At 38.5% G+C, this 26444-nt stretch overlaps 1 protein-coding gene, 1 non-coding gene and 2 pseudogenes across 2 annotated transcripts; 1 reads left to right on the top strand and 3 right to left on the bottom strand.

Annotated features, from left to right (window-relative positions):
- Positions 1-1559: 1559 nt before the first annotated feature.
- Positions 1560-1666, bottom strand: LOC147299946 (small nucleolar RNA R71). Its single transcript, XR_015120123.1, has one exon. It is a non-coding gene; the product is annotated as a small nucleolar RNA R71 (small nucleolar RNA).
- Positions 1667-1854: 188 nt separating this feature from the next.
- LOC147299945 (uncharacterized) lies at positions 1855-6135 on the top strand (annotated as a pseudogene).
- Positions 6136-15807: 9672 nt separating this feature from the next.
- Positions 15808-17408, bottom strand: LOC147299944 (uncharacterized). Its single transcript, XM_086232931.1, has 3 exons — positions 16997-17408; positions 16513-16886; positions 15808-16128 (listed from the first exon to the last, which is right to left on the bottom strand). Exons 1-3 carry the CDS (start codon positions 17406-17408, stop codon positions 15808-15810), a joined length of 1107 nt encoding a protein of 368 aa, XP_086089057.1.
- A 6615-nt stretch (positions 17409-24023) lies between these two features.
- LOC147299943 (uncharacterized) lies at positions 24024-26165 on the bottom strand (annotated as a pseudogene).
- Between the last annotated feature and the right edge of the window lie 279 nt (positions 26166-26444).

The following is a 26444-nucleotide window of genomic DNA, read 5'->3' as shown; positions in this document are numbered from 1 at the left end:
CACAACTAAACATAAATATTCATAATTAATGCTCTTTCACGACACCATTGCTCGGATACCAAATCGGGCAGCATAACGGCATCGGGAATGAGATTTCCCGAGCCTGTATACCTGTTAAGACCAGATAACCAACAATTCGATATACAGGGTTCACAACTTGGCCGTTCAACAGCCGAAATGGGCGGTAACCACCACGCACGGTGGCTGCCCGGCCCCTAACAACATGCAAACACTTACCGATACGCAAACAGACCCTAGAATTGGCCTCTGGATGTCTTGGGGAGGCTGATTGACAAGGAAGACCGCTCGACCCGCCACCACCAGTGGCGAAGCTGGCGGTGGCAGCAGCGAAACATCACCTCGATAGAAAATTTCAATCCTAAACAAGCCCAAATTCAGTCCAACAATTTACAAGCAACAAATAAAAGGATTTAGGACAGAAATTTAGTAACAACTCAACCCGGCCACCACACACGGAGGAACTCGCGGTGGCTGTGAGTTTCAAACAGGGTTTTTCTATTCTAGTGATAATTGAGTCAAACGAAGTACAAATACATGTAGAGGAGAGAGAGAGGATCAGTTTGGGTACCTCACTCGACGAAAACGCCGCCGGAAAAACCAGAAACTGGTCGGAGAAGACAATTGGCCCTGTGACTTCGTTTTGCGTGCTGCCGTGGTCCGATGAACGTTCGGGAACCACCCTTGGACTCGCCGCGACGAGGGGGAGAAGACCCAAGTGGTCCGGTGTCGCGTCTTGGCCGGAGACGGCGGATCGTCGTCGCTTGGGTTCAATCGGGTTTGGCCTGGATTCGAATTTTTGGCTGGGTTTCTGGGTGATCCGAGACCAAGGGAAGAGAGAGGAAGGGACGGCGAGATCGGGGAGCTTTCGTCCGCCTCCATCCGCCGCCGGACGCGCGCCCACACGCCGGTAACAGGACGGTGGTGCTGAACAGGCGAGAAGAGAGAGAGAGAGAGAGAGTGTGTGTGTATCGGGGTGAGAGGAGAGAGAATGCCCCCGAAAATTCTGGATTTTGGGTATTTAAAGCCCACTCATGCAAAATTACGAAATTTCCCCTCCCTTCAAATGTCCGTATCTCTCAAATCGTAACTCTGATTTATGCGTGTTTCGTGTCTACGAACTCGTGGTCTTGAGATCTATCCAGCGGATCCGAAGTCAAAATCAAAAGTCTACTAATTTAAAAAGTCAACTTTGGGTCAATTCTGATTTAAAACAAAATTTAAAATAAATCCAAAACCTTTTGAATTTCCAAATAAAATCTCAAATTTTTTAAATACAATTCAACATCCTTTTCAAAAACTTCTTAAAACCATAATTGAATAAAAATTTAAATTTCTAGTGGAAATTTGGGTCGGGTCGTTACACAACCTCTAGATACCAAAATTTTCCCAATGAGTCCGTACGTCTCCGTTTATTCCCATTTTTTGTTAAGGACAAAGCGAAAGCTTGGTTGAACTCCCAACCCCCCGGTTCCATCACTTCATGGGATCAACTTGTTAAAAAAAATTTGTCAAAATTCTTTCCAATGTCTAGGACTAACGCGCTTAGGAGAGACATTTCGGAGTTTAGACAAAAAGACGATGAGCAGTTTTATGAGAGTTGGGAGCGATTCAAGGATTTAATTTTGAGATGTCCTCACCATGGTTTCAAGACGTGGCGTTTGGTGCAATACTTTTACAACGGTTTAACTCAAATAAATCGCAATATGGTAGAGTCCATGAATGGGGGTGCGTTTTTAAATCTTGGAGAAGAGCAAGCCTATGATTTTTTTAAATCAACAATGGGATTTCTCCAACCCACATGATAGACAAGCCAAAGAACCAAAGCGTGGGGGGATGTATGAGGTGAGAGGCGATGTAGACTTAGGGTCTAAGATTGAGAGCCTAATGAGAAAGGTGGAGGCCTTGGCCTTGAGTCAAACCATGAGTGTCGTTAACCCTGTCCAAAATGAGGTTTGTTCTCATTGTGCTAGCCCAATGCATAATGTCCAAGCGTGTCCTTCCTTGTATACTTTTTCCGAGAGTAATGTTGAGCATGCAAATGCCCTTAACAATTTTAGGAAGCCGTTTGTGAATCAAGGCACCTTTTCCGAGACCTACAACCCCAATTGGAAGAATCACCCAAATTTTTCTTGGAGACAAGGCCAACCCCAAACACATTTAGGAGGAAATTCAATGCCAAACAATTCATTTTGTCCTCCTAATCCCTCATATTCTCATGTTCCTCATCCCACTCCATAAAGTGTTGCCCCACAACAAAATTCATCATCACCTTTAGAGGACACACTCCAAAAGTTCATGCAATTGACCAGTCAAGCCTTTGTTGAGGTTAAAGCTTCCACCCACCAAAATACACAAGTCGTTGCAAAGCTAGAACATCAAATTGATTAATTAGCTAACATTGTGGGAGAAAGAGAGAAAGGAAAATTTCCAAGTCAACCCATTCCTAATCCAAAGGGTCAATTTCATGTTGATGCATCTAGTTCATCAAATACTCATGAGCATGTCAAGTCCATCACAATCCTTAGGTCGGGTAGGCAAATTGATAATAAGGTTCAAATGCCCAATTTGGAAAAAGAAAATGATGAAAAGGATGAAAATGAAAAAATGAAACAAATGAATTAGGTGGTCTAGAGCCTAATGTTGATCACATTGTCAAGTCAAAGGAAAAAAAGCCTTTAATTGTTGGATCCTTCTCCAAATTTTGTCCCCAAAGCCTCATTTCCTCATAGGTTGGCTAAGACAAAGAAAAATGCACAATTTAATGACATCCTAGAAGTGTTCAAGCAAGTCCATATCAATATTCCCTTCTTAGATGCCATCAAACAAGTTCCTTCTTATGCCAAATTTTTGAAAGACCTTTGCACCATAAAAAGGAGAACCAACATTCCAAAGCAAGTCTTTCTCACCGAACAAGTTAGTTCAATTATCGAGCATCGAATTCCGGTTAAATACAAGGATCCCGGTTGTCCTACCATTGCATGCACGATAGGAACTCATCATATAGGAAGAGCATTGCTAGATTTAGGAGCAAGCGTGAACCTTTTACCATACTCCGTTTATGTGCAACTTGGCTTAGGAGAGATGAAACCAACCTTGGTGACTCTTTCTTTAGCGGATAGGTCGGTTAAAATTCCTAGGGGAATGGTGGAAGATGTTTTGGTCAAAGTGAATGAGTTTTATTGTCCCGTGGATTTCATTGTGCTTGACACCCAACCCGTGACCAATGCTTGTGATCAAATTCCGGTAATTTTAGACGTCTATTCCTTGCCACCGCAAATGTCCAAATTAATTGTAGGAATGGAGTCATGAATTTGTCATTTGGAAACTTAACTATGGATCTTAATATTTTTAACATAAGTCACCAACCACAAGAGGGTGAGGATAGCATTTGTGAGGTTAATTTTATCGAACAAATAGTGGTAGACTCTTTCCATAGGGATAGTGTTGAGGACCCACTAGAAGCATGCTTAGCCCACTTTGGTTGTAACTTTGATTTTAATGAAGCCATAGAAGAAGTCAATACACTTTTGGACTCCACACCTATCATGAATCCACACCTATCATGAACACCACCAATTGGAAACCAAGGGTAGAACCTCTTCCTCTTTCCAGAAATCCTCCACTTCCTTCCACTGTTGAGCCACCCAAGCTAGATCTCAAACCATTACCTGATAATCTCAAGTATGTGTTTTTAGGATCTTTCGATACCTTGCCCGTGATCATAGCCTCCGATTTAAATGATGAGCAAGAAAGCAAGCTTGTGGAAATTTTGAGGGAACATAAGGAAGCCATAGGTTGGTCCATTGCTGACATTAAAGGTATTTCTCCATCCATTGTCATGCATAGGATCCACTTAGAGGATAACACTAAGACTTCTCGTGAGCCCCAAAGACGTTTAAATCCTGCCATGAAGGAAGTAATGAAGAGTGAGGTTTTGAAATTGTTAGATGTTGGTGTCATTTACCCCATTTCTGATAGTCATTTGGTTAGCCCTGTCCAAGTTGTTCCAAGAAATCTGGCATCACCGTTGTGAAAAATGATGACAATAAATTGATTCCCACACGAGTGCAAACCGGTTGGCGTGTGTGCATAGATTATAGGAAATTGAATGCCGTCACTAGGAAAGACCACTTCCCTCTTCCTTTCATTGACCAAATGCTTGAGAGATTAGCCAGTCATGCCTATTATTGCTTTCTTGATGGTTATTCTGGGTATAACCAAATCCCCATTGCACCTGAGGACCAAGAAAAGACCACCTTCACTTGCCCATTTGGTACTTTCGCTTACCGTCGCATGCCCTTTGGGTTATGTAATGCACCCTCCACCTTTCAAAGGTGCATGATTTCTATTTTCTCCGACATGGTAGAATGGTTTCTTGAGGTTTTTATGGATGATTTTTTTGTCTTTAGGTCTTCTTTTGATGAATGTTTGCATCATCTTTCATTGGTTTTAATTCGTTGCAAGGAGAAAAATCTTGTTTTAAATTGGGAAAAATGTCACTTCATGGTCAAAAAGGGTATTGTATTAGGGCATATCATTTCTTCTAAGGGCATCGAGGTTGATAAGGCTAAAGTTGATCTAATTTCTAATCTTCTACCTCCACATACTGTTAAGGAAATTAGATCCTTCTTAGGACACGCCGGTTTGTATCGAAGATTCATCAAAGATTTTAGCAAAATTTCACGTCTCTTGTGCAATTTACTTGCCAAGGATTCCTCTTTTGTCTTTGATGATGATTGTATTTGTGTCTTTGTTGACCTCTGCTCCCATCATTAGACCTCCCGTGTGGAGTGAACCCTTTGAGATTATGTGTGATGCATCCGATTACGCCATAGGTGCCGTTTTGGGACAACGAGTTGGTAGGTTGCCCCATGTCATTTGCTATGCAAGCAAGACCCTCACTGATGCCCAACTTAACTATTCCACCACTGAAAAAGAACTTTTGGCGGTTGTCTTTGCATTAGACAAGTTTAGGTCTTACGTTTTAGGCACAAATGTTTTTGTTTATTCTGATCATGCGGCTTTAAAATACCTTTTGTCTAAAAAAGATGCTAAACCCCGCCTAATCCGTTGGATCATCTTGCTCCAAGAATTTGACATTGAAATTCGTGACAAAAAAGGGTTCGAAAATGTGGTTGCCGATCATCTTTCTAGATTGATAGTTGAGTCATGTGAGGAGTCCATTCCCAGCACTGAGACATTTCCTGATGAGCAACTTATGCTTGTTTTCCAAACACCATGGTATGCAGATATTGTGAATTTCCTTGTCACTAATGAGATGCATTCCCATTGGACCAAGCAAGATAGATCTAAGTTTCTAACTAGGGTCAAACATTATTTTGGGATGATCCTTACTTGTACAAATATTGCCCTGATCAAATTAATAGTGAGCAATCCAATATCATTTCTTTTTGCCATGACCATGCTTGTGGAGGCCACTTTAGTGCTAAGAAAACCGCTGCCAAGATCCTTCAATGTGGTTTCTATTGGCCTTCCATTTTCCGTGATGCCATGTGTATTGCCAATCTTGTGAGAGATGCCAAAAGTTAGGGAGTCTCACTAGGAGAAACATGATGCCTTTGAACCCAATCCTTGTTGTCGAAATCTTTGATGTTTGGGGCATTAATTTTATGGGACCCTTTCCTAATTCTTTTGGCAATTTGTACATACTTGTGGGTGTGGATTATGTGTCCAAGTGGGTAGAGGCAATTGCATGTAAAACCAATGACCATAGGGTAGTGCTTCGTTTCTTGAAGGAAAACATTTTCATTCGATTTGGGACCCCACGTGCTATCATTAGTGATGGTGGGAAACATTTTTGTAATAAGCCATTTGAACATTTAATGAAAAATTATGGCGCCACCCATCAAGTTGCCACCCCTTACCATCCCCAAACAAGTGGTCAAGTTGAGATTTCTAATAGGGAGATTAAGCATATCTTGGAGAAAACAGTTAACCCATCTCGAAAAGATTGGTCTTTGCCACTCATTGATGTGTTGTGGGCTTACCGAACCGCTTTTAAAACCTCTATTGGAATGTCTCCTTATGGCTCAGTTTTTGGGAAAGCGTGTCATCTACCTGTTGAATTGGAACATAGAGCATTTTGGGCCATAAAACAATTTAATTTTGCTTTAGACAAAGCAGGAACTCATAGGAAGCTCCAGTTAAATGAGCTTAAGGAACTAAGGAATGATGTTTATGATTGTGTGACAGGACCGCCCCCTGGATTCCACCCTGAAACCCGGAGAGGTCCTGCGGGAATCCAAATTCAAGGAAAATTCTACCGAAAATTCGGCAGAACCTCCCCTGAAAATGGACTAACCCAGAAATTCCAAAACCTGTTAAAAAGCACTTCTAAACCGCAACCACCTCTACCACAACCAAAAATAAGATCTCAAGCCCACCACAAGTAATACAACTCTAATCAAAGCATATCTAATCCACTATACAATTATATCTCATTTTATTTATTTCAAGGGAAACCTTAAATCCTAATATATCTATAAGCTGGAGGCGAGAACTCGAATGCCTCGACGTGGTACGGTCCGACCTCGGTGATCGCTACTACCTGGGGGGAACATCAAAAACAAAATGTGAGAAAAACTCTCAGTGAGTGGACAGTTAAATGGAAATGAAAATCAAAGATTAAATATCTTTTCAGAAAAACCCTTTTACACACGTTTAACTTTAAAACCTTACGATGTTCTTTGAAATCCCCCAGTTTTAAAATACCATTTCACAAGTCTATTTCAAAATCTTTTTTGTAAACCATGATCATGCTTAGAGTATGAGAAGACATATGAATATGAAACTATTTCAAATCCTCAGAATGCCCAATGCTTAAGAAAACTCGAAAAGTTATTTCTCACAAAAACTTATATTATGCAAATCAATTAAAACTGTTTAACTGAAACCATCATACTTAAAAACCTTTGCTGCCATAAACTCATCACTTAAAATACTTATCAACTGAAAACACACACCAGTCAGTTACCCATAGAATTTGTCATACACGCGCAGAGCCGAAAATCTGTCATACGCGTGCAGAGCCATAAATTCTGTCATACATGCACAGAGCCGAGAATCTGTCATACGCATGCAGAGCCATAAATTCTGTCTTACGTGCACGCAGAACGGTCCCCAAAGGGCGAAGCATCCCGACACACGGCCCAAAGCCTATATGTGTGCCGTGATGGGTCCCAAAGACCTATTCAATCTGATAACCTGGAGGGTACTGCAAAGGTGGTTTGAAAACCATTTTTCCATAAACCAATATATCCTTTTTTCACCAAAAATAAATATCAAGGTACTTCCCCAAAAGAAACTTAAAATCCATAAGCCAACATACGAAATCCGAATCAATTTCAATATACATAAATCAAAATAATACTTTTCGACAAAACCGAAATATTAAATGAACCTTGTATATAAAATGAGAAACTAAATTTCTTTCCGAAAGCCCAACATTTTTCATCAAATCTCAAATCAAATTTCAAGCTATCAAGCATAATAGGATTAATGAAATTTTTTATGAATTTACTTGAAAATCAAAGTTTGCTCACATTTGTTATTACTAAAACAAATTCAACTAACCAAGATAAAAATGCAAATTTTATAAATCATTTTAAGGAAGTAAGGTCCACTCACAGTGAGAATCCTAGCTCCGATCCTCCGCCGAATCGTTTCGGGCTGCGGTCGTCTCGCCTATAAAATAGACAATCAACGAAATACAATTAGTTTCGACTCAAGACACTTAAACGTAGATGTGTGTTCAACTTAACATCACGCCCAACACTCGTTCTAACTCGACGATTTACGACGTTCAAAATTAAACTTACAAACAACTTCGGCTTCTCCAATCACACTCACGTAGCCATGCTCAACAACACACTCCACAAATGCCCAAAATAGTCCTTAATTCACGAATGGCAGTGGGGGTTCGGAATTACTGTGGGTGCTACCCAAGGTGGCTGCCCCAACTCCAAATTCAACCAAGAAATGCCTAATTCCTCAAACCCACTCAATCCTTCAATCTTAAACCACAATTGGGGTTCCTAGGAATAGAATTTATTATTTAAAACGACAAAAATAGCCCTCTATTCCGAAAATTAAAGAACAACCCGAAATGGTTTCAAAACCCAGAAATTTCAAATTCCTATATACTCGAAATTAATCAACATCAGTTAGGAAAATGAAAACCCAAAGGAAGAGAAAGAAATCTCACCAAAAATAGGGATGAAAGGGGCTGAGATTGGCCGGAATTCGGCGAGGGAGAGGCGGCGGGCTGGGCTTCCTCTGGCCCTGATTTCGCGTGTGTGGGAGCTGGGCTGGCTGGAGGAGTGCCAAGCTGAGCTGGTCGGCGTCGGGGGAGGCTCTCCGGAGCCTTAGGTCGCCGAAAAAGTGACCGGACGTGGCTGGGTGGCTGAGGCAGGTGCGCGCAGGGGTGGGTTGCGGGCTGGTGTGTTGTGCCCCTCGTCGAAGTGGTGGCTGGCTGGCCAAGGGGGGGTTGGCGCCGGCTCGCCGGTGGTCTTGGGTCGTCGGGAAGGTGGCCGGAGCTGGCCACGTCGATGAGAGAAGGGAAGGGGAGAGTGGACTCGGGAAGAGAGGGAGAAAGAGTGTGAGTGAGGTGCGGGGAGAGAAGAAAAAAAATATAAGGAAGGGGAGAGAAATCTGTAGAAAATTCTAGAGAGAGAGAGGGAGAAAAATTCCCTTTAAAAAAAATCTGATTTTTAAACCCAATTTGTCAAATTTTACGAAATTGCCCCTCGCTTTAAACGCCCATATCTCTCAAACCGTAACTCGGATCGACGTGTGCTACGTGTCTATGAAATCGTGGGCTCGAAACCTATCTAACGGACCCGAAGTCAAAATCGAAAGCCTATTTATTTTAAAAGTCAACTTTGGGTCAAACGAAAATTAACAATTAAATCAAAACCTTTTTATTTTCCAAATAAATCTTAAAATCTTTAAAATGCAATTCAACATCCTTTTAAAAAAAAATCTCTTAAAAACATAATTAAATAAAAATTTAAATTTCTAGTAGAAATTTGGGTCGGGTCATTACATTGTGCTAAAACTTATAAGGACCATATGAAGGTGTTCCATGATAAACACATTTTGAGGAAAACTTTTTCACCTAATCAAAAAGTCCTTTTATATAATTCTCGTGTGCATCTTTTTCCTGGTAAATTGAAGTCTCGTTGGACTGGTCATTTCCTTGTTCGCACTATTTTTCCTCATGGGGCAGTTGAAATTGAAAATCCTAAAAATGGTAATGTTTTTAAAGTCAATGGTCAAAGATTGAAACCATTTCTTGAGTTCCAAAATTATGAGGTTGAGGAAGTCTTACTTTGTGATCCGGTTTATCATGATTGATGTTCTTTGTTTAGTTAATTAATTTAGGATTTTTCTTTTCTTTTGTTTTTCTTTCTTGTTATGTGTACATTCTCTTCATATCTTTAGAAATTATCATTCATTATTTGTTGAGCTTCATTGTTGATAATTTCAAAGAAATGAGAGTATCCTTTTTCAGGGAATTTCTTTTCACCATCTTCTTTCTTGTTTTGTCATTGTCATGTTTTTCCTTTCCAATCATTGAGGACAATGTTTGATTTAGGTTTGGGGGTGGAGTTTTGAAATTTAACTTAAATTCTCTAGTACTTTTCTAGTTGTAAAAAAAAAAAATAAAGTTTTTAGTTTTGTTTTTGTATTGATTGCTTCACCATGATGAGATTGATTTTCTTGCATTCAATGCTTAGCTTTAGGAAATACATGATTCTCTACTTTAATATTTTTGCATGCAAAATAAGAATATCTCTCATTAGATTTCCTATTATTTTCATAATAGAATCATTTTTTTTAATTCTTGAACTTGGAATATTTTTGCACTTAAGCCAATAATTGCATTTTGAAATTGAAGAGTGAAGTTTGAATTGAATTACCTAAGGAAAAATAGTGGAGACTTGACCCTAGTGAGCTTAGAGCCATTCTATTTTTGTGAGTGTTATACATTTATCTTTAAATTTTTCTTGGGTCCTCATTTTGTCGTTGATGATCTCATTATTCTTTCTTGTTATGTCAATTACTTGATTAAGCTTCTTTAGTTGAATTGAAGCATCATAACCATACTTGACTTAGGAAATGATTTTAGGCCATTTTTGTTTTAGTTTGAGCCTTTCTTGTCATCCTTTGTCATTAAATAAAACTTTACCACTAGTATCCTTGTAAGACCCCGTATTTTTCAAGGAATTATTTTAAATATTTATGCGAATTTATTTTAAGGATTTTGGGAATTTATTTGGAAGTTTAAAAGGTTTTGGTTTAATTTGTAATTTTTGTTTTAAATTGGGCTTGACCCAAAAGTTGACTTTTAAAAATAATGGACTTTCGTCTTTGACTTAGGGCACGTTGGAAAGGTCTTGAGTCCACGAGTTCGTAGACACGCGGCACGCGTCAAACGGAGTTACGGTTTGAAAGATACGGACATGTGAAGTGAGTGGCAAACTTGTAATTTTTACGAAAGTGGGTTTTAAAAACCCAAAAAGTCAGACATTTTCTCTCTCCTCTCTCCTCGATTCTCTCTCCCCGCGCCTCTCTCTCGCGCCTCTCACCTCGTCGATCTGCCACCGACGCGTGGCGGCGCGTCCGGCGGCGGATGGGCTGGGTTTTCGGCCCACCAGCCTCGCCGTCCCTCCCTCTTCCTCCCCCTGGCCGCCGATCACCCACTTGAGCCACCATCGCGACAGATCGACGCGAAGACCGAGAGAGGCTCTCGCCGGCGATCTCCTTTTTCCGGCGACGACGGGACACCGGACCCACTGGGTCTTGTTCGTCTCACCACGGCGAGTTTAGCCGTGGTGTCCTCCTGCTCCGATGATGCTCCACGACGGAGCAATGAGCTCAGGAAGTCCAGGTCAGCCGCTGGCTTCCGCCGTCGTTTCCGGCGAGAATTGGCCGTCGACCCAGGTTTAAAGGTTGATCCTCTCAACGTCTCCTTCGTGCCTGTGTAATTCGTTTTCGTAAATTTTGAGTTTGAAATGTGTGCAGGTTGACCACCACGGACCACCGTGGGTCCCGCCGTGTTTGGCCGTGCCGATGGCTGGAATTGTTAGTTTTTGGCTTCTGGCCAGTCAACCGAAGCCCGTGGGTGAGTTTTGTGAATTTTGGTGTGTGGTTTGGGACTGGGCAGCCACCGTGCGGGGTGGTTACTGCCCATTTCGGCTGTTGAACGGCCCAGTTGTGATAACTGGTTATTAAATTATTGATTGTCTGGTCTTAACAGGTACACGGGCTCGGGAAATCTTATCTCTAACGCCGTTATGCTGCCGGATTTGACATCCGAGTAATGGCGCCGTGAATGGCACTTCGGTCTTTTCACGCGGTCAAACTGTGAGTGAAACTTATCTGTTTATATTGTTGAGTACCGTGGTTTAATTGTCTGTTTTATGGATTTGCTGCTTTACGTTAGAGAAGACTAGGTGTAGGATTTGAATTAGGAGAATGAATTGACGAGGATTTGAGGCTAAGGAATTAATTGGGGAATTATAGAGTTGCTTTAAGGAGAGTCACCGAATTAGAGAAGGATTGTTTATTGTCGAGGTTAATGATTGATGATTAGGCAGTTATTATATACAAAACGATCAAATTAATTATTGAGGAAGTTTCGGTATGTTTCGAGTGACAGACAAGTGATGGTTTATGAGCGGGAATCAATTTCGGAAGGATTCGGCATAGTACGGAGTAAATTGTGGGTGAAATGTTGTGAGTTGGAAATGTGAGTACTGATCGGTCGAGCCTGCCTGTGTTAAATGCACGGGATTGTGGCCAGGATACGAGCCTGCTCGTGCGAAGCGACCCTCCGTACGAGATTGTGGCCAGGATACGAGCCTGCTCGTGCGGAGCGACCCTCCGTACGAGATTATGGCGAGGATACGAGCCTGCTTGGCGGAGTGACCCTCCGTACGAGATTGTGGCCAGGATTTGAGCCTGCCCGTGCATGGGATTGTGGCCAGGACATTGTCTAAAGTATGGGTACAAGTATGGTGTGAGTTTAAAGTACAAGTGTTTTGGTATATCAGTTATAAAGATAATTTCAGTTCAGATTGGTTATTTCTCCGCTTGGAAGTTTCATTGCTTTTTCAGTATATCGAGGTTCATTTGAGATGATTTTCGGAAATGGATTTGTGAAAAGGTTTTAAAGTTGGGGGATTCCAAAGAGAGAGATTAGGGGGATTTCAAAGAGCGACGTGAGTGAAATTAGATAGTCTATTTCGTTGCTTTGTGTGCTTGTGTGCATATGTTTGCTAGGATTTGGTTTGGCTAGGACTTGGTAATGTCTAGGCTTGAAGTTTGAGGATGGACATTGATGAATGAATTATGCTTTGAGGTTATTAGATTTAAGACGGGAATGATTTGAGGTTGAGGTTAATAGTTGACGTTTAGGCAATTGATTTGCTAGAATGATGATTATTATATATTGATGGGATTTGATTTGAATACGAGGATTTATGATTTATTTTGATGCTTGGATGATTGGTGATGAAATTATTGTGTGATTGAATATTTATGGGTTTTATTGTGGATTATTTTTTAGCATGGAAATTGAAGGATTATTTGAGGATTATAGTTTAAGTCATTTTACTCATACGAGCTCTAGTGAGCTTACCGGGTTATTTGTTTGAATGACCCGGTGTACCATGGATATGGTGCAGTGTGGTTATTAATGTTTTGCAGGTTAAGCAAGCTGAGGAGGCAGTGAGGAGAAGACAAGGCAGTGGGACTTATTTAAATTGGATTTAACTAATTTTATACGGTGATTTTTATATACATGTTTTTGGGCTCACACTCTGATTTATCAAATGTATTTATTTATTATGTTAAGTGCATGGCTCATTCTTTAAAAGGAGGTTTAAAGGACAAAGTTTCAGTGTATTTTGGGCCCGAGGATCGGGGCGTTACAATCCCTTTTGAGCCTTAGTTTTAGTCTTTTTCGTTTGTTAAACACTATCACCCTCTTTTCTGAGAATTGTTAAAAAAAGTAAAAAAATAGGCTTTATGTTATTAGTTTGTCTCTTTATATTATTATTTTCTTCAATAAAAAGAAATGTCTTAAAAAAAAAAAAAGTGTGCAAAAAGGGAAATGAGAGAAAAAGAAATGCCTTAGTATCATTTTATTTTCAAAATAAACTTTCTCATAAATATCTCACATTTTCCACCTTAGCCTTACATTACAAGCCAATAAAAGTCCTATTTGATCTTAGGAAGAGTTTGGTTAGAATGTGAAGAGAGAATGAGTAGGAATTAAAGTGCTTGATTCAATATTTTCATTTATTTGATTTCCTTTCATGAGATCTTTTATTTTCTCTATAATTTCGTTCTTCATGATTCTTATATGTGAGTTATCTTTGAAAATTGTTCACATTTACTCATACTCACATATAACTTGAGAGAAAATAATCAAACCATCTCCATGTGCTTCATTTAAGAGTGATTTATCTTGTGCATATTTTCCAAAGGTGATTTAATTTAATTTTACTTAGAGGTTAAAATTTGCATTCTTGTTGGCTTTGTGCACTTATATTTTGAGTTTAGAATCTTTAAAGATGATTTTACCACTTTGAATAATATTTAATCTCTTATTCATATTCTTGAGTGCATGTTTAAGTGTTAAGGTAGTTACATTGTGTTTCCAAAGTTTATGCTTTTGAGTAATAGAATTTTTATGAGAAAAATTGAAGGAATCAATTTCTTTTTATTTTAATTTTGCTCGAGGACTAGCAAAATTTAGGTTTGGGGGTATTTGTTAAACTCATTTTATATATTTTTTATCCTTAAGATCATGCATTTTTGTCTATATCTTTTAGCATTTTTAGTTCTTTACTTCTTAATTTTATTATTTAGTTATTTATTAGGTTCTATTAGTTTTTATTTTATTTTTTAGATTTTATTAGGTTTTATTTATTTTCTTATTTTTATTTGTCCTTACTAATTAAATTATTTTTATGTTGTAGGATTCAATTGAGCTCAGCCCAAAGAGAATGAAAGAAAGAAAGGGGAAAGCCCAGCCCAATCCGCCCAGCAGAAGCCCAGCCCGCCTCGGAAGTCGAACGGTCACTAAGCCAAGGAGAAGCCCAGCCCAGCCCATTTCTTCATTTCCTTCCGCCTCTCTCTCTTCATTTTGATTAATCAACCCATCATCCACTAGGAAGGCGACACGTGGCGACCACACAGCTGCAGCCTCACAATTTCCTTTCGCTTATCTCTTTTCCATTTCATTAATCATCATTCTCTCCTCTCACAGAATGACACGTGGTGCCTCATTCTTCCGCAAATCAACACTCACTCATGTGAGCCAGTAGCCAGCCAAGCCAAGCTAGCCTTGAGCCACTTCTCCACTATCTCTCTCTCCCTCACGGTTTCCTGTGTAGCCGCAACTCACAAGCCAAGCCAAGCCGCTGGTGCAATATTAATCTTTCTTACAGCGAACTGCATGCTGACACGTGGCGCCTCTCCTAGTTGTTCCAACTTTGCTCCAGCGCCATCTCTTTGTGTTGATCCTTATCTCAATAGCTGTCACCAGCTCTCCCCCCTTCTGATATTTTCTACCCTAAGCTTTGCCTATATAAGGAAGCATTCAGCCCCTTTACCATATCTTTTACTCTATAATTTACATTTGTGCCTTTTTGTAGTATTCTCCTAGGATTTCTCTCTCAAGCCCTTTGGCTCTAATGTTTGAGAGAGAATAGGAATGTAATTCTCTGACAATTTTAATTTATGAAACTTTAATATTATGTCTCTCTTCTCTCTTCTCCTAATCTTGTATTTACTTTATGCCTTTTATTTTATATAGTTCTTTATTTTATGGTTAACTTTAATATTATGTCTCTCTTCTCTCTTCTCCTAATCTTTTATTTACTTTATGCCTTTTATTTTATGTAATTATTTACTTTATTGTTAGTAGTGTTATTTATTTTATTGTTCTTTAAATTACATGCTCATTTATTCCTTTCTTTATTTTTATTTAAGATATAAGCTCATGGGTGGTCACTAAACCCCCTTACCTTACCAAGGTAAGGGGGAAGCACCACTATGAATATTATTAAGTGAGGTCTTTATGTTAAATTTTCTCTTGTTTAAAGGTCCTACAAGCTCTAGATTTTGATATTAAAATGAAAAAGAGATCCTCTTTCACCCATAATGTCATATATTATGGGTAGTTAATTTCTCTTTCCACATTTTAGCTTTATGGTTAATTTTTTTAAACATAAACTTTTTTGAACTCTAGTTGTTTCTTAGTTTTGGTTCACTTGAGTTGCTTAAAGTTTGTATCTTCTAAGCAAAATCAAGATCTACCATATAAATCTTCAACTTTTGTGCTTAATTCATATTTATCTTTGTGAGAGGGCATCAAGTGACTCTTGGGTGCCCTTCTTTTTAGGAAATGACTAAAAATCTCACTTAATATGTTCATAAGTGGTGTGGAACCCTAACCTTGGTTCTTATACCATTGTTTAGCTTCTATAACCAAAAAGTTGTTATTTTCCTTTCTAGATTTAATATTTAATTTCTTGCACCTTTATTTACTTTATTCTCTTTTCATCTACTTTATTTGCTTTTTAATTTAGTTGCATTTTATGTTTAGTTGCCTCACAAACCAACAAAATTTCCAAACTAGGTTAGTTTTAAATTAACTTAAGTTTAAGTTTAGTGTATCGTTTTTCATCACTCCTTGAGGTTCGACCTCGTTAGTATACTACTAGACTCGTATATTTGCGAGTAAATAAAACATTACACCAAGTTTTTGGCCATAGGATTGGTGACATCCCTGGTAGTCTCAACATCAAACTTTTTCCTAAGCTCCTTTGCATATTTGGATTGGGAAATAAAAATTCCTTCTTCCATCTGTCTAAGTTGAAGACCTAGAAAATGGTTTAGCTCACCAACCATGCTCATTTCAAATTCACTACTCATGACTGTTGTAAACTCCTTAACATGCTTATCACATGTAGACCCAAAGATAATGTCATAAACATAGATTTGAGCAATGACAAAGTCATGCCCAATCTTCTTTATAAATAAGGTTTTGTCCATAGAACCTCTAGCATATCCCTTTCCAAGCAAATAGGATGTTAACCTCTCATACTAAGCTTTAGGAGCTTGTTTCAGACCATAAAGAGCTTTTTTGAGTCTATAGACATGTTCTGGATGCTTATAATCTTCAAACCCTTTGGGTTATTCAACATACACTTCTTCTTAAAGAAAGCCATTTAGAAAGGCAATCTTGACATCCATTTGGTGTAACTTGAACTTATAGTAACAAGTCAAAGCTAAGAGCAATCTGACTGACTCCAACCTTGCAACAAGTGCAAAGGTTTCACCAAAGTCTATACCTTCCATTTAAGTGTATCCTTGAGCCACAAGCCTAGCCTTGTTTCGAACCACTTTCCCAAACTCATCAGTCTTATTCTTGAAAATCTACTTAGTGCCAATCACATTCACATGAGATGGTCTTAGCACTAGATACCACACATCATTCCTAATGAACTGATTCAACTCTTCTTGTATAGCTAGAACCCAATCACCATCAATTAAGACTTCTCCTACGTTCTTGGGTTTTATCTTAGACACATAACACATGTGTGTGATCTCCTTCTCAACTTTCTTAGAATTTCTAGTGACCATTTTACCATCTAACTCATGAATGATGACAGTGGTTGGATGATTCTTTTGAATCCTATAGAAGGGTCCTTTAGACACACTAAGACCGTCATGGACACTTGTCTCTTTATCTCCTTCAACATTTGAGACCTCCTCCTCCTTAGACTCATCACTTACTTCCTCAAGAGGCAAGGAAGCAGTATGATCATCTCATATATCATGAGAACTTGAGACATCATCAAACGAAACATTGATAGACTCCATGAGTGCACCAATTCTCTTATTGAAGACTCTATAAGCTTGGCTATTCAAAGAATACCCAAGAAAAATGCCAAGATCACTCTTAGGTTCAAACTTATGCAACTCTTCTCTATCCTGTAGCATGTGCAACCAAACACCCGAAAGTACTTGACATTCGGTTTTCTACCCTTCCAGAGTTCATAGGGAGTCTTAAATGTTCCATATCTAAGGCAAACTCTATTGACAATGTAACACGCGGTGTTCATTGCCTCAGCCCAAAAATGACTAGCAAGATTCTTTCTATTCAATATAACCCTGGACATATCAAGTAAAATTCTATTCTTTCTTTCTAAAATCTCATTCTGCTGAGGAGTACTTGCAGCAGCAAACTCTTGTGCAATGCCATGAGAATTACAATAAGCAGTAAAATGATTGTTTTCAAACTCACCACCATGATGACTTCTAATCCTAACAACTGAAGAGATTTTCATGCTTTTTTCATTTTGAATCCTAGCACAAATTGCACAGAAATTTTCAAAAGCATTTTATTTATCATGCAAGAAAGCAATCAAAATGAAACGAGAGAAATCATCAACCATAACAAGCACATATCGTTTCTTTCCAATACTCAAAGTTTGCATAAGACCCATCAAATCCATGTGTACAAGCTCTAAAACTCTAAATATTGTCATAACATTCAATTTTCTAAGGAGACTTTTAACTTGCTTACTTAGTCTACAAGGACCACAAAACACTTCATGCTTAGACTCCAACTTAGGCAAACCTTTCACAATTTCCTTTTTAGACAACTTTTTAAGTTTCCCAAAATTCATATGACTCAAACGTTGATGTCAAACAGTCAAAGAATCATCACAAGCTTTATTGCACACATCAAGAATAGAAGTATCATATGATTCAATACAATAGCAATTATATCCAGATCTCACACTTGTCAAGACCATTTTTCCATCAACATCAACAACACTGCATTTAGGCTATGATTAATGCTGAGAGTGAGAGTGAGGGTGAGAGTAAATACAAACTATCATTTGTTGATTAGTGGGGTGCCGGAATATGAGTGTGAGAGTAAATGAGAGTAAAATTTGAGAGTGATCTATGCAAAAATTGAAAGTGAGAGCTTGAGTGAGAGCTTGAGTGAGAGTGGGGCCCACTCTGTAAAATCACATGCGGATGGTGTAATTGAGCGAAAGTGGGGGTGTTGAAATGACTTCCTTGTCCTTTTGCTTTTATTTGGGCCAGTTACTTTTTGTTGGAATAAAAGTATTATTTAAGGGTGAAATGGGAAAGCAAAAACAAAAAAAAAAACAAAAAGTTGTCAACAGCTTTACTGTAGCCAAACAGATAGTGCGCCACTCTCTTTGTTGAGCACGTGTAGTGCACCAACGGTCAAGATCCATGGACCGTTGCAGATCAACGGTCCAGATCTTCGAACCGTTGTTTTTTTATTATTTGAAACAAGCCCTTACATGTGGCGCATAATTGACCATCTAAATTAATTACCGTTGGTGATCAACGGTTGCAAATAAATGACCGTTATAATTAGGATTAAAAAATATAAAAAATACCAAAAAATAAGTAAAAAATTCAGAAAAAAAATTTAATAAAATTTCCAACAGCTATTTCATCACTTTTCCTATAAATTGAGCATTCATATCTCATTTTTTCTCACACATCTATCTATCATTTTCACTCACCCATATTGTAGAAAATTTTTCTTTGCAATTTCAATCATGGTAAAGGGTCCCAATTGGTCCAATGGTGAAGAGGTAGCTCTAGTTGAAGCTTGGATGAAGCTTTCTGAAGATTGTGTTATCGGCTCCCATCAAAGAAACACCGACTTATGGTGCAAAATGTACGATGAATTTATTCAAAATTGTCCTTAAGCCCTGGCTCATGGACGACAACTTGGGGCGGTCCAAGCTCACTTCAAGAAGATAGGGCAAGCCACTAATAAGTATCAGAAATGTATCTTGGAGGCGGAACGATCACGTACTAACGGGCAATCACAAATTGATGTGGTGAGTTTTTTTGGTTAATTAAATTCAAATATTTTTGTTGGCCCAAAAAAATTTTCAAATAGTTTTATACCATTTATTTGTTTTTATTCATTTGTTTTCATGTTACTAGGTGAGTTTTGCCAATGCACGATACCAAAAACTCGACAAGAGGAACCGTCCTTTTGGTTGACACCATTGTTTTGCCAAGATGCAACACTTTGTGAAGTGGCAACATGAGAATGCCGACACCCCCACTGATGCCAATACCGATGACGCGGTTCGATTGAACGCGACTGAGGATCCCCCGGCCTTTCAACCAGTTGCTGGAGCTCGCTCGAGGCCACCTAGCAGAGATAAGTCAAAGGAAAGCCAAACATGATAGTGCGCCATTTTCCGAGGGTAACACCCACCTTGTCGAAGAAGTGCGGTCATTGTCGAAACAACATGAGCAATTCATGGGGCGATTTGACGACCGAAAATAAAGGCAGGAAGACTTTATCATTATGGGTAAGGACCTCAACACCATGTTCGAAGAACAACGATCGTTTTGAGAGGCACGACAACGTGAAGTTATGGCAAGATGGAATTCGACTGGTGCAACCTCGGCCACTTATGGCACATCAAGCTCGGGAGGGTACCATCCTAACACCGACTTTTCACAATTGGACTAAAATGTATTTTTAAGTGCGCTTTAATTATATTTATCGTCTACTTTATTTAAGTGTGCGTTTTAATTATGTATGTCGTCTACTTTATTTAAGTGTGCGTTGTATGAATATGTGTGTATTATTTGTCTTGTACTTTTATGAATTTTAATAAATTATCATATTATTAAATGTCACGTTTCCAAGTCATGAGCAAGCATCGAATTCCTTTAACATGACAAGATGATAAAATTTCGATTCCTTTAACATTTCCCAAGACAATGAGCAAGCATTAGATTCCTTTAACATGACAAGATGATGAGATTCTGAATCCTTTAACATTTTCAAGACAATGAGCATGCTAGCATCAGATTCCTTTACGTTTCCTAGATGATAAGCTTGCTTCTGAAACGTTTATGTTTCCAAGATGATAAGATTTTGATTCTATTAAATTTCACTTTTAATCTAGTCCGTTGGATTGTTATCTTTGATTCCACATGTACCTTTATAAATATGATGGATGTCTTCTACCAATCACATGTACCTCTATCTTTGATTGTTTTTTTATTTCTTTCACTTTCATATGCTTCAATCACACTAATTTTAAGGATGTCTTCTACCAACGAGTTCGACAACAAGTTCAATGACTCGGATGATGAGATATTCTTGAATCAAATGGTGCTATTTCGTCAAGAAATCATAAATTTCACAACGGCGTGTGTCATGGGTGCTGCAACGGCGTGTATCATGGGTTCTGCAACTGCGTATCAACAGTAAAATGAAGAACCACGCCGAGGAGGCTCATCAAACCCAAGACGCCAAATACATCGAGATCGAGAAGTTGGCCACAATCTTATAATGACCAACTACTTCACTCATGACGCTAGATTTACTAACAAGATGTTTCGTCGGCGCTATCGGATGCATAAATCTCTATTCCTAAAGATGCTCCAAGATGTGTGCAACCATGATGACTACTTCCAGCAAAGACAAGACGTTGTTGGAAAATAGGGATGCACGCCGAAGTAGAAGGTGACTTCAGTCATGAGAATACTCTCTGCTGGGTACTCAGCCAATGCACCAAACGAGGGATTCCAGATTACCCAAAGCATAGTGCTGTAGTCTTTGAAGAGGTTCATAAGAGTGATTCCAGAGATATATGGAGCGGAATACCTCCACACCCCAACAGTTGCTGATCTTCAACGGCTGTTGCGTATGGCCAACAAACGAGATTCCCAGTCATGCTTGGGAGTCTAGATTGTATGCATTGGGAGTGGAGAAATTGCCCTGTGGGACACAAGGGGACATATCAGGGGCATTATCACACCCCAACAGTGATACTTGAGGCAGTTGCTAGGTACGACACGTGGATCTGGCATGCCAACTTTGGTTGGCCTGGGAGCAACAACGACATTAATGTCTTAGATGGCTCGCATCTTTTTGATGTTGAATAGCAGTAGCGCAACCCTCAAGTAAGATACAAAGTCAATGAGAATGAGTATACAATAAGGTATTATCTAGTGGATCGGATTTACCCCAAATGGGCCACGTTGATCGAAACAATATCAAATCCGATAGGAGATGCTAATAAACTATTTGCAAAGTATCAAGAGTCCTACAAGAAAGATGTTGAGAGGGCGCGCTTTCTAGATTCTGAGGGCGAGATGAGAGATTCTTAAAAAATCCGCAAAAGGATGGAGCCTTAATGATCTCAGTTATATTATGAAGATGTGCATAATTATGCACAATATGATCATTGAAAACGAGCGGCCAGAAAATGAAGATGATGAATCTGATGATGATGTCGACCACGTTGAGGAAAAGACCGCCCGAGCTGTGTCACGATATGAAACTTTAGCAGGGGGCAGAGGTGAAGGTTATCGTCCATGTCATGTGGTGGAAAGACTTTCTCGAATGAGGTTAATTAGGTCAAGGGTGATCCACGATCGTTTAAAGAAAGATATGGTAAAGCACCTCTGGATGCGCCAAGGAAGTCGCGCCCATGCAAGACGCCAACGTTGAACGTCGATGTTTTATATGTGTCAATTGTGTTTGTCGTTTATGTGTGTTGCATTTTGTTTGTGTGCATGTTTGTGTTTGTCGTTTTCTATCGTATCGTGAAATAAAATAAATCGTGTTTTGTTTAATTTTCTTATTTTATGTTGGTGAAATGAAATAAAGGTATTGGAATCGAATATCTGACTTGACATGACACAACCAAGCCAATGACAAGACCATACACTGACTTCATCTCATTGAAATATCACTGTTGATTCACATGCGGGATTCGAGTATTTGGGCAATCTATCAGGGTATCCAATGGGCATGCCATGCTCATTTACTCTATAAATACCAAGGTTTAATTGGTAGGTCAATACATTTATATAACTATTGTTAGCAATGGCTTCTTCCTCCAGACAATCTCTTGATCAGAGCTCCAGGTAACCCGTTGATGACCCGATGAGTGACCCGAGGTGTAAGTGCAACGGTCCAGAAGATTATAATCCAGATTGTGAGGTTTGTACGACATGGTTTCAAAACCAACCAATAATGCAATATTGTATGTGCGATGCCGAAGGAAAATGACCACTGTGCCACTATTGTATCAAACGCGATCTTAAACTCCCAATACCCAAAGACCCAGGTCCGGTTCCATGCATTTGCGGGAAGAGCATTCAACCATGTGCTGATTGTGAGGTCAAACCAGATATCTCATTTTGGGGAGGATATAAGAATGTTTACGTGCACTTCCGTGATTCGCCCGAGCCCACTCGTGGGAACCAATGAAGATTGTGTTTGTTATTTCATCCTCATTTATTTGTTGTTGGGTGTTGTTGTTTTTAAGTTTATATACTCGTTCCAGTTTTTAGTTTTTTTAGTGTGATTTCCTTTATATGTTTGTCGTCGTTCGTTTTAAGTTTATGTACTCGTTCTAGTTTTTAGTTATTTTAGTGTGATTTGCTTTATATATTTGTCGTTGTTCGTATTATAAAATACAATGAATTGTGTTGTGTTTACCATTTTTTTACATTTCAAACATTAAAAAATATCAGACAACTTGAAATATAGAATTCATAATTTGGGCCATAAAATTATAAATCCAAATATACTCAATATTGACCTTATATTAAAGATCTTTAAAATAAAACCAATGATATAATTTTTATAAATATTTAAGTTATAAATTATAATTAACCATCACTTAATCTAAATTAAGTTTAATTTAATTAGTTACAACTGTATTACTCTCAGCACCACTGTAGCTTCAGCACATATTACTCTCACTCTCACCACTGTGGGTAGCCTTATCACAAGTAAAGCACACATGCAATTTATCATCATCACAAATTTGACTAATGCTAATGAGATTAGTCTTGAGATTTTCAACATAAGCAACATTGTCAAGTTTAGAAATTCCAAGAGCAGAAATTGAACCTCTACCAAGAATCCTAGACTTACTACCATCACCAAAAGTCACAGACCCACCATTCAAATCATTGGTAAAGGAAGTAAACAAACTTTTATCACCTGTCATGTGTCTAGAGCAATCACTATCAAAATACCGTACAGCAGAATTATGAGCAGACAAAGCAGTAAACACAACAAGACATGTTTGATTTTCTTTCTTGATCCACACTTGCCTAACCTTAGACACACTAAGTTTGAGAGTATAAAACATCTTTGAAATACGGCTTACTTCACTCAATAAAACCTGAACTTGACCTTGGAGAGTCAAATTTTTATTTCCAGTCTTAGGCACTTGTATACTCCTAGAATTCTTCCTAAGAAGATTACACCTTGGTTTGATGTGACCAACTCTGCCACAGTTGTGGCATGTGAGAATAAACCTGGATTGAGAAACATGCTTGTTCAAAGAAGTTTTCACATGGAAGACTTCAAGATTTGGATTCTTAGCTTCATTAGAAGCTTTGGCAAACTTAGTTACAAAATAAGAACTGGGTTCACTGTTCTTGTATCCTAATCCCTTTTTATCACATGAATTTTTTCCCACACTTAACATCCTATCAACGTTTTCAACCTCTATCGTCAATTCCAAGATTCTTTTATTAGCCAGTTCAAGTTCTAGCTCCAAATCCACTTTTTCAGTTTCAAGGACAACTACAAGTTTTGCATGCTAATTATTTTTATTTTCAAAAGTAGAAATTTTAGCAAGAAGTTTTTTTTAAGAATTACTCTCAGTCACAAAACTTTGATATTCTTGTTTCACAGTTAAGAACTCAGATTTTAAAACATCAAGTTTATCATACAGAAAAACATTTTTATTTTTGATTTTGAAAGACTGAGCATACAGAGATTTGAAACTATCCTTCAATTCATCAACATTCACATCATCACTCAAATCTAACTCTTCATCTACACTCTCAGCCTCATTTACTTTCACAACAAGAGCATTGACACTCTCAGATGCATCCTCATCAGTAGACTATGAAGAATCAGATTCGAACTCATAATCGCTCCAAGTCACATTCATTGGTTTGTTGGATTTAGCCAACTGCATCTTGGTATTCGCACAATCAGAAGCAAAATGTCCATATCCCTGACAAGCAAAACATTGAGGACTCTTTTTATTGTTTCCTTTCTCAAATGGCTTAGAAGACTTGTCATAAGATTTCTCTTTCTTAAAGTCTTGACCAATAGACCTACCAGTAAATTTCTTATTGACACTGGACTGATTGACATTCATTCTCTTTTTAAAGTACTTTTTGAATTGTTTGGCAAACAGTGTCAAATCATCTTTGGTAACAAACTCATAAGTTTTTGACTCTTTGGTAACATGAATAGACTCATCAACAAAACTCAAGGCAATGTTTTTCAATTTCTTTTGCCGAGGAAGGTTCATCTCAAATGTTTTCAGATTTTCTACCAAGTTCTCAATTTTCAAGGCATTGAGATCTTTCGACTCTTTTATAGCAGTAACCTTTGCATGAAAACGATTAGGCAAAGGCTTAAGCAGTTTCTTAACAACCCTATGCTCGGGAATCTAATCACCTAAGTTATAACACGAATTGACAACCTCACTTAATCTAGCATAGAATTCGACAAAGGACTCATCATCCTTCATCTTGATATTCTCAAACTGAGTTATCAAATTCTGCAACTTAGACTCTTTCACTGATGAAGTTTTCTCATGGGTAACTTGAAGAATATCCCAAATTTGCTTAGAAGTCTGACAGTGTGACACATGTGTAAACTGATCATCTGACAGAGAATTAAACAAGGCATTCATATCCTCTAATTGAAAGTACTAGATGTCCTTTCAACAAGGTTTCACTCTTCTTGAGGTTTGAGGACAATCACAAGTGTGGAGGAAGGTTTAGAATCCTCAAACGTAGTCTCCATGGGTTTTTTGGACTCATCTTTAATAGAGTGTGTCCACCCATTAACAACATAATTTCAAATACTCTCATCTAAAGACCAAAGAAGGCTTTCATTCTAACTTTTCAGGCAGCATAGTTATTGTCATTGAAGTGAGGAGGATGATTAATGGAAGTGCTACGCTCCATTGAAGTGACCTAAATCTACCCAAGGATCTCACTAAGTATATCTAGTGACACTACTAAGATATCAATTGAAATTGATTCAAATCACCAAACTAGCCTAGAGGGGGGGTGAATAGACTTTTTAAAATTTAATTAAAAATAAGTTCGCAGCGAAAATTTAACTAATAAGTAATAAAGCAATCACACAGATCAACACGTACAATTTGTTGACGCAGAAAATCCAAATAGGGAAAAACCGTGGGACCTTGTCCAGATATGCAATCCACTATAATCAAAAGGTTACAAACAGTAACTCGATTCATACTCTAGAGTCCTTCCTAAGATTTACTAACCTCACGCCACTTGTAGATCTTTTCTGATTAACGGTTGCACGGAGACCTGCTCGTCAACGTCCTTTGGACAAGCGCTCAGAACTTGGCTTCAGTCCTTCAATGCTCGAGTCATGAACGGAATGATGTACATGAATGAAATCGATAGCCTCAATAAATTAACATGGAACAATCTATTGAAACTATCTATGTGTATGCATTAACCTAACTCTCACTCAATATGCACTCAAAATATGATTGTTAGGTTCTCAAAAGAAATTTTTTGCTATAGCCCTAATTCTCTCAAAAATCTATATGAAAAGCACCCCTAATTGATTTTATCAATATGTATATAAAAGGCACAAAACAGAACTTAATTATGTATCCTAAAATTAATAGGATAACTAAAAAACCTTTTAAAAACATTTAAAATCGAGTTTTCAAAAATAATGGGTTGTCGCTCCAACGGGTCTCGGAAACCTCCTACCAGTTGGATCCATTTATGGGCGACCAGTCACTGACTGGCAGAGAGTACAAAATAAACTAAGCCACTTGGGCGACCGGTCAGAGACTTTCACGACCGGTTGCAGGAAGGCAGAGAGTCAACTTTCTGTGATTTTTCAAAGACACTTTAAAATTTTAATAACTCAAGACTATATACAACGTCCTAAATGAAATGTATGCAAGTGTAACTTACCTTCGACGTTGAGCACCATTGTTGGATGTGTCACACTCGGCCAAAGCTTGATCTCCCATGAAACGCGAAAACACTCACAACACACTAAGGACTCTAAAGCGATTACAACTCAAGATTTGTCCTAGAAAGATACCAAGACTAAAATGATCTTACAAAGCTTAGTACTTAGCGAGCGTAGCCATATATGGTAAGTACCCCATAAGCTAGCCTCCCCAGAAAGACATTTGACTACCTCGTCCGTACAAACTTCTTCCATAAGTTTAGGGAATCAAACCCAAGGTTATAAAAATACAACCCTTTACTCTCAAATCATCATCAATCATCATCTTAAAAATCAA

This window comes from Dryas octopetala, chromosome 1 (genome assembly GCF_963921425.1).
Source record: "Dryas octopetala chromosome 1, drDryOcto1.1, whole genome shotgun sequence".
In the NCBI taxonomy this organism is placed as follows: Eukaryota; Viridiplantae; Streptophyta; class Magnoliopsida; order Rosales; family Rosaceae; genus Dryas; species Dryas octopetala.
The sequence above is the reverse complement of the archived record's forward strand: the minus strand, read 5'-3'. Positions and strand labels throughout refer to the sequence as shown.

Bases quoted from the DNA above. Each gene is read 5' to 3' on its own strand.
- LOC147299944 (XM_086232931.1), bottom strand. From the start codon at position 17,408: ATGAAAATCTCTTCAGTTGTTAGGATTAGAAGTCATCATGGTGGTGAG. The intron at 16,887-16,996 runs GTATTCTTTGAA...ATGATATATGAG, and splicing joins GATCTTGGCATTTTTCTTGG to ATGATCATACTGCTTCCTTG. The intron at 16,129-16,512 runs GTGATTGGCACT...TTGCTTGGAAAG, and splicing joins TAAGACCATCTCATGTGAAT to GGATATGCTAGAGGTTCTAT.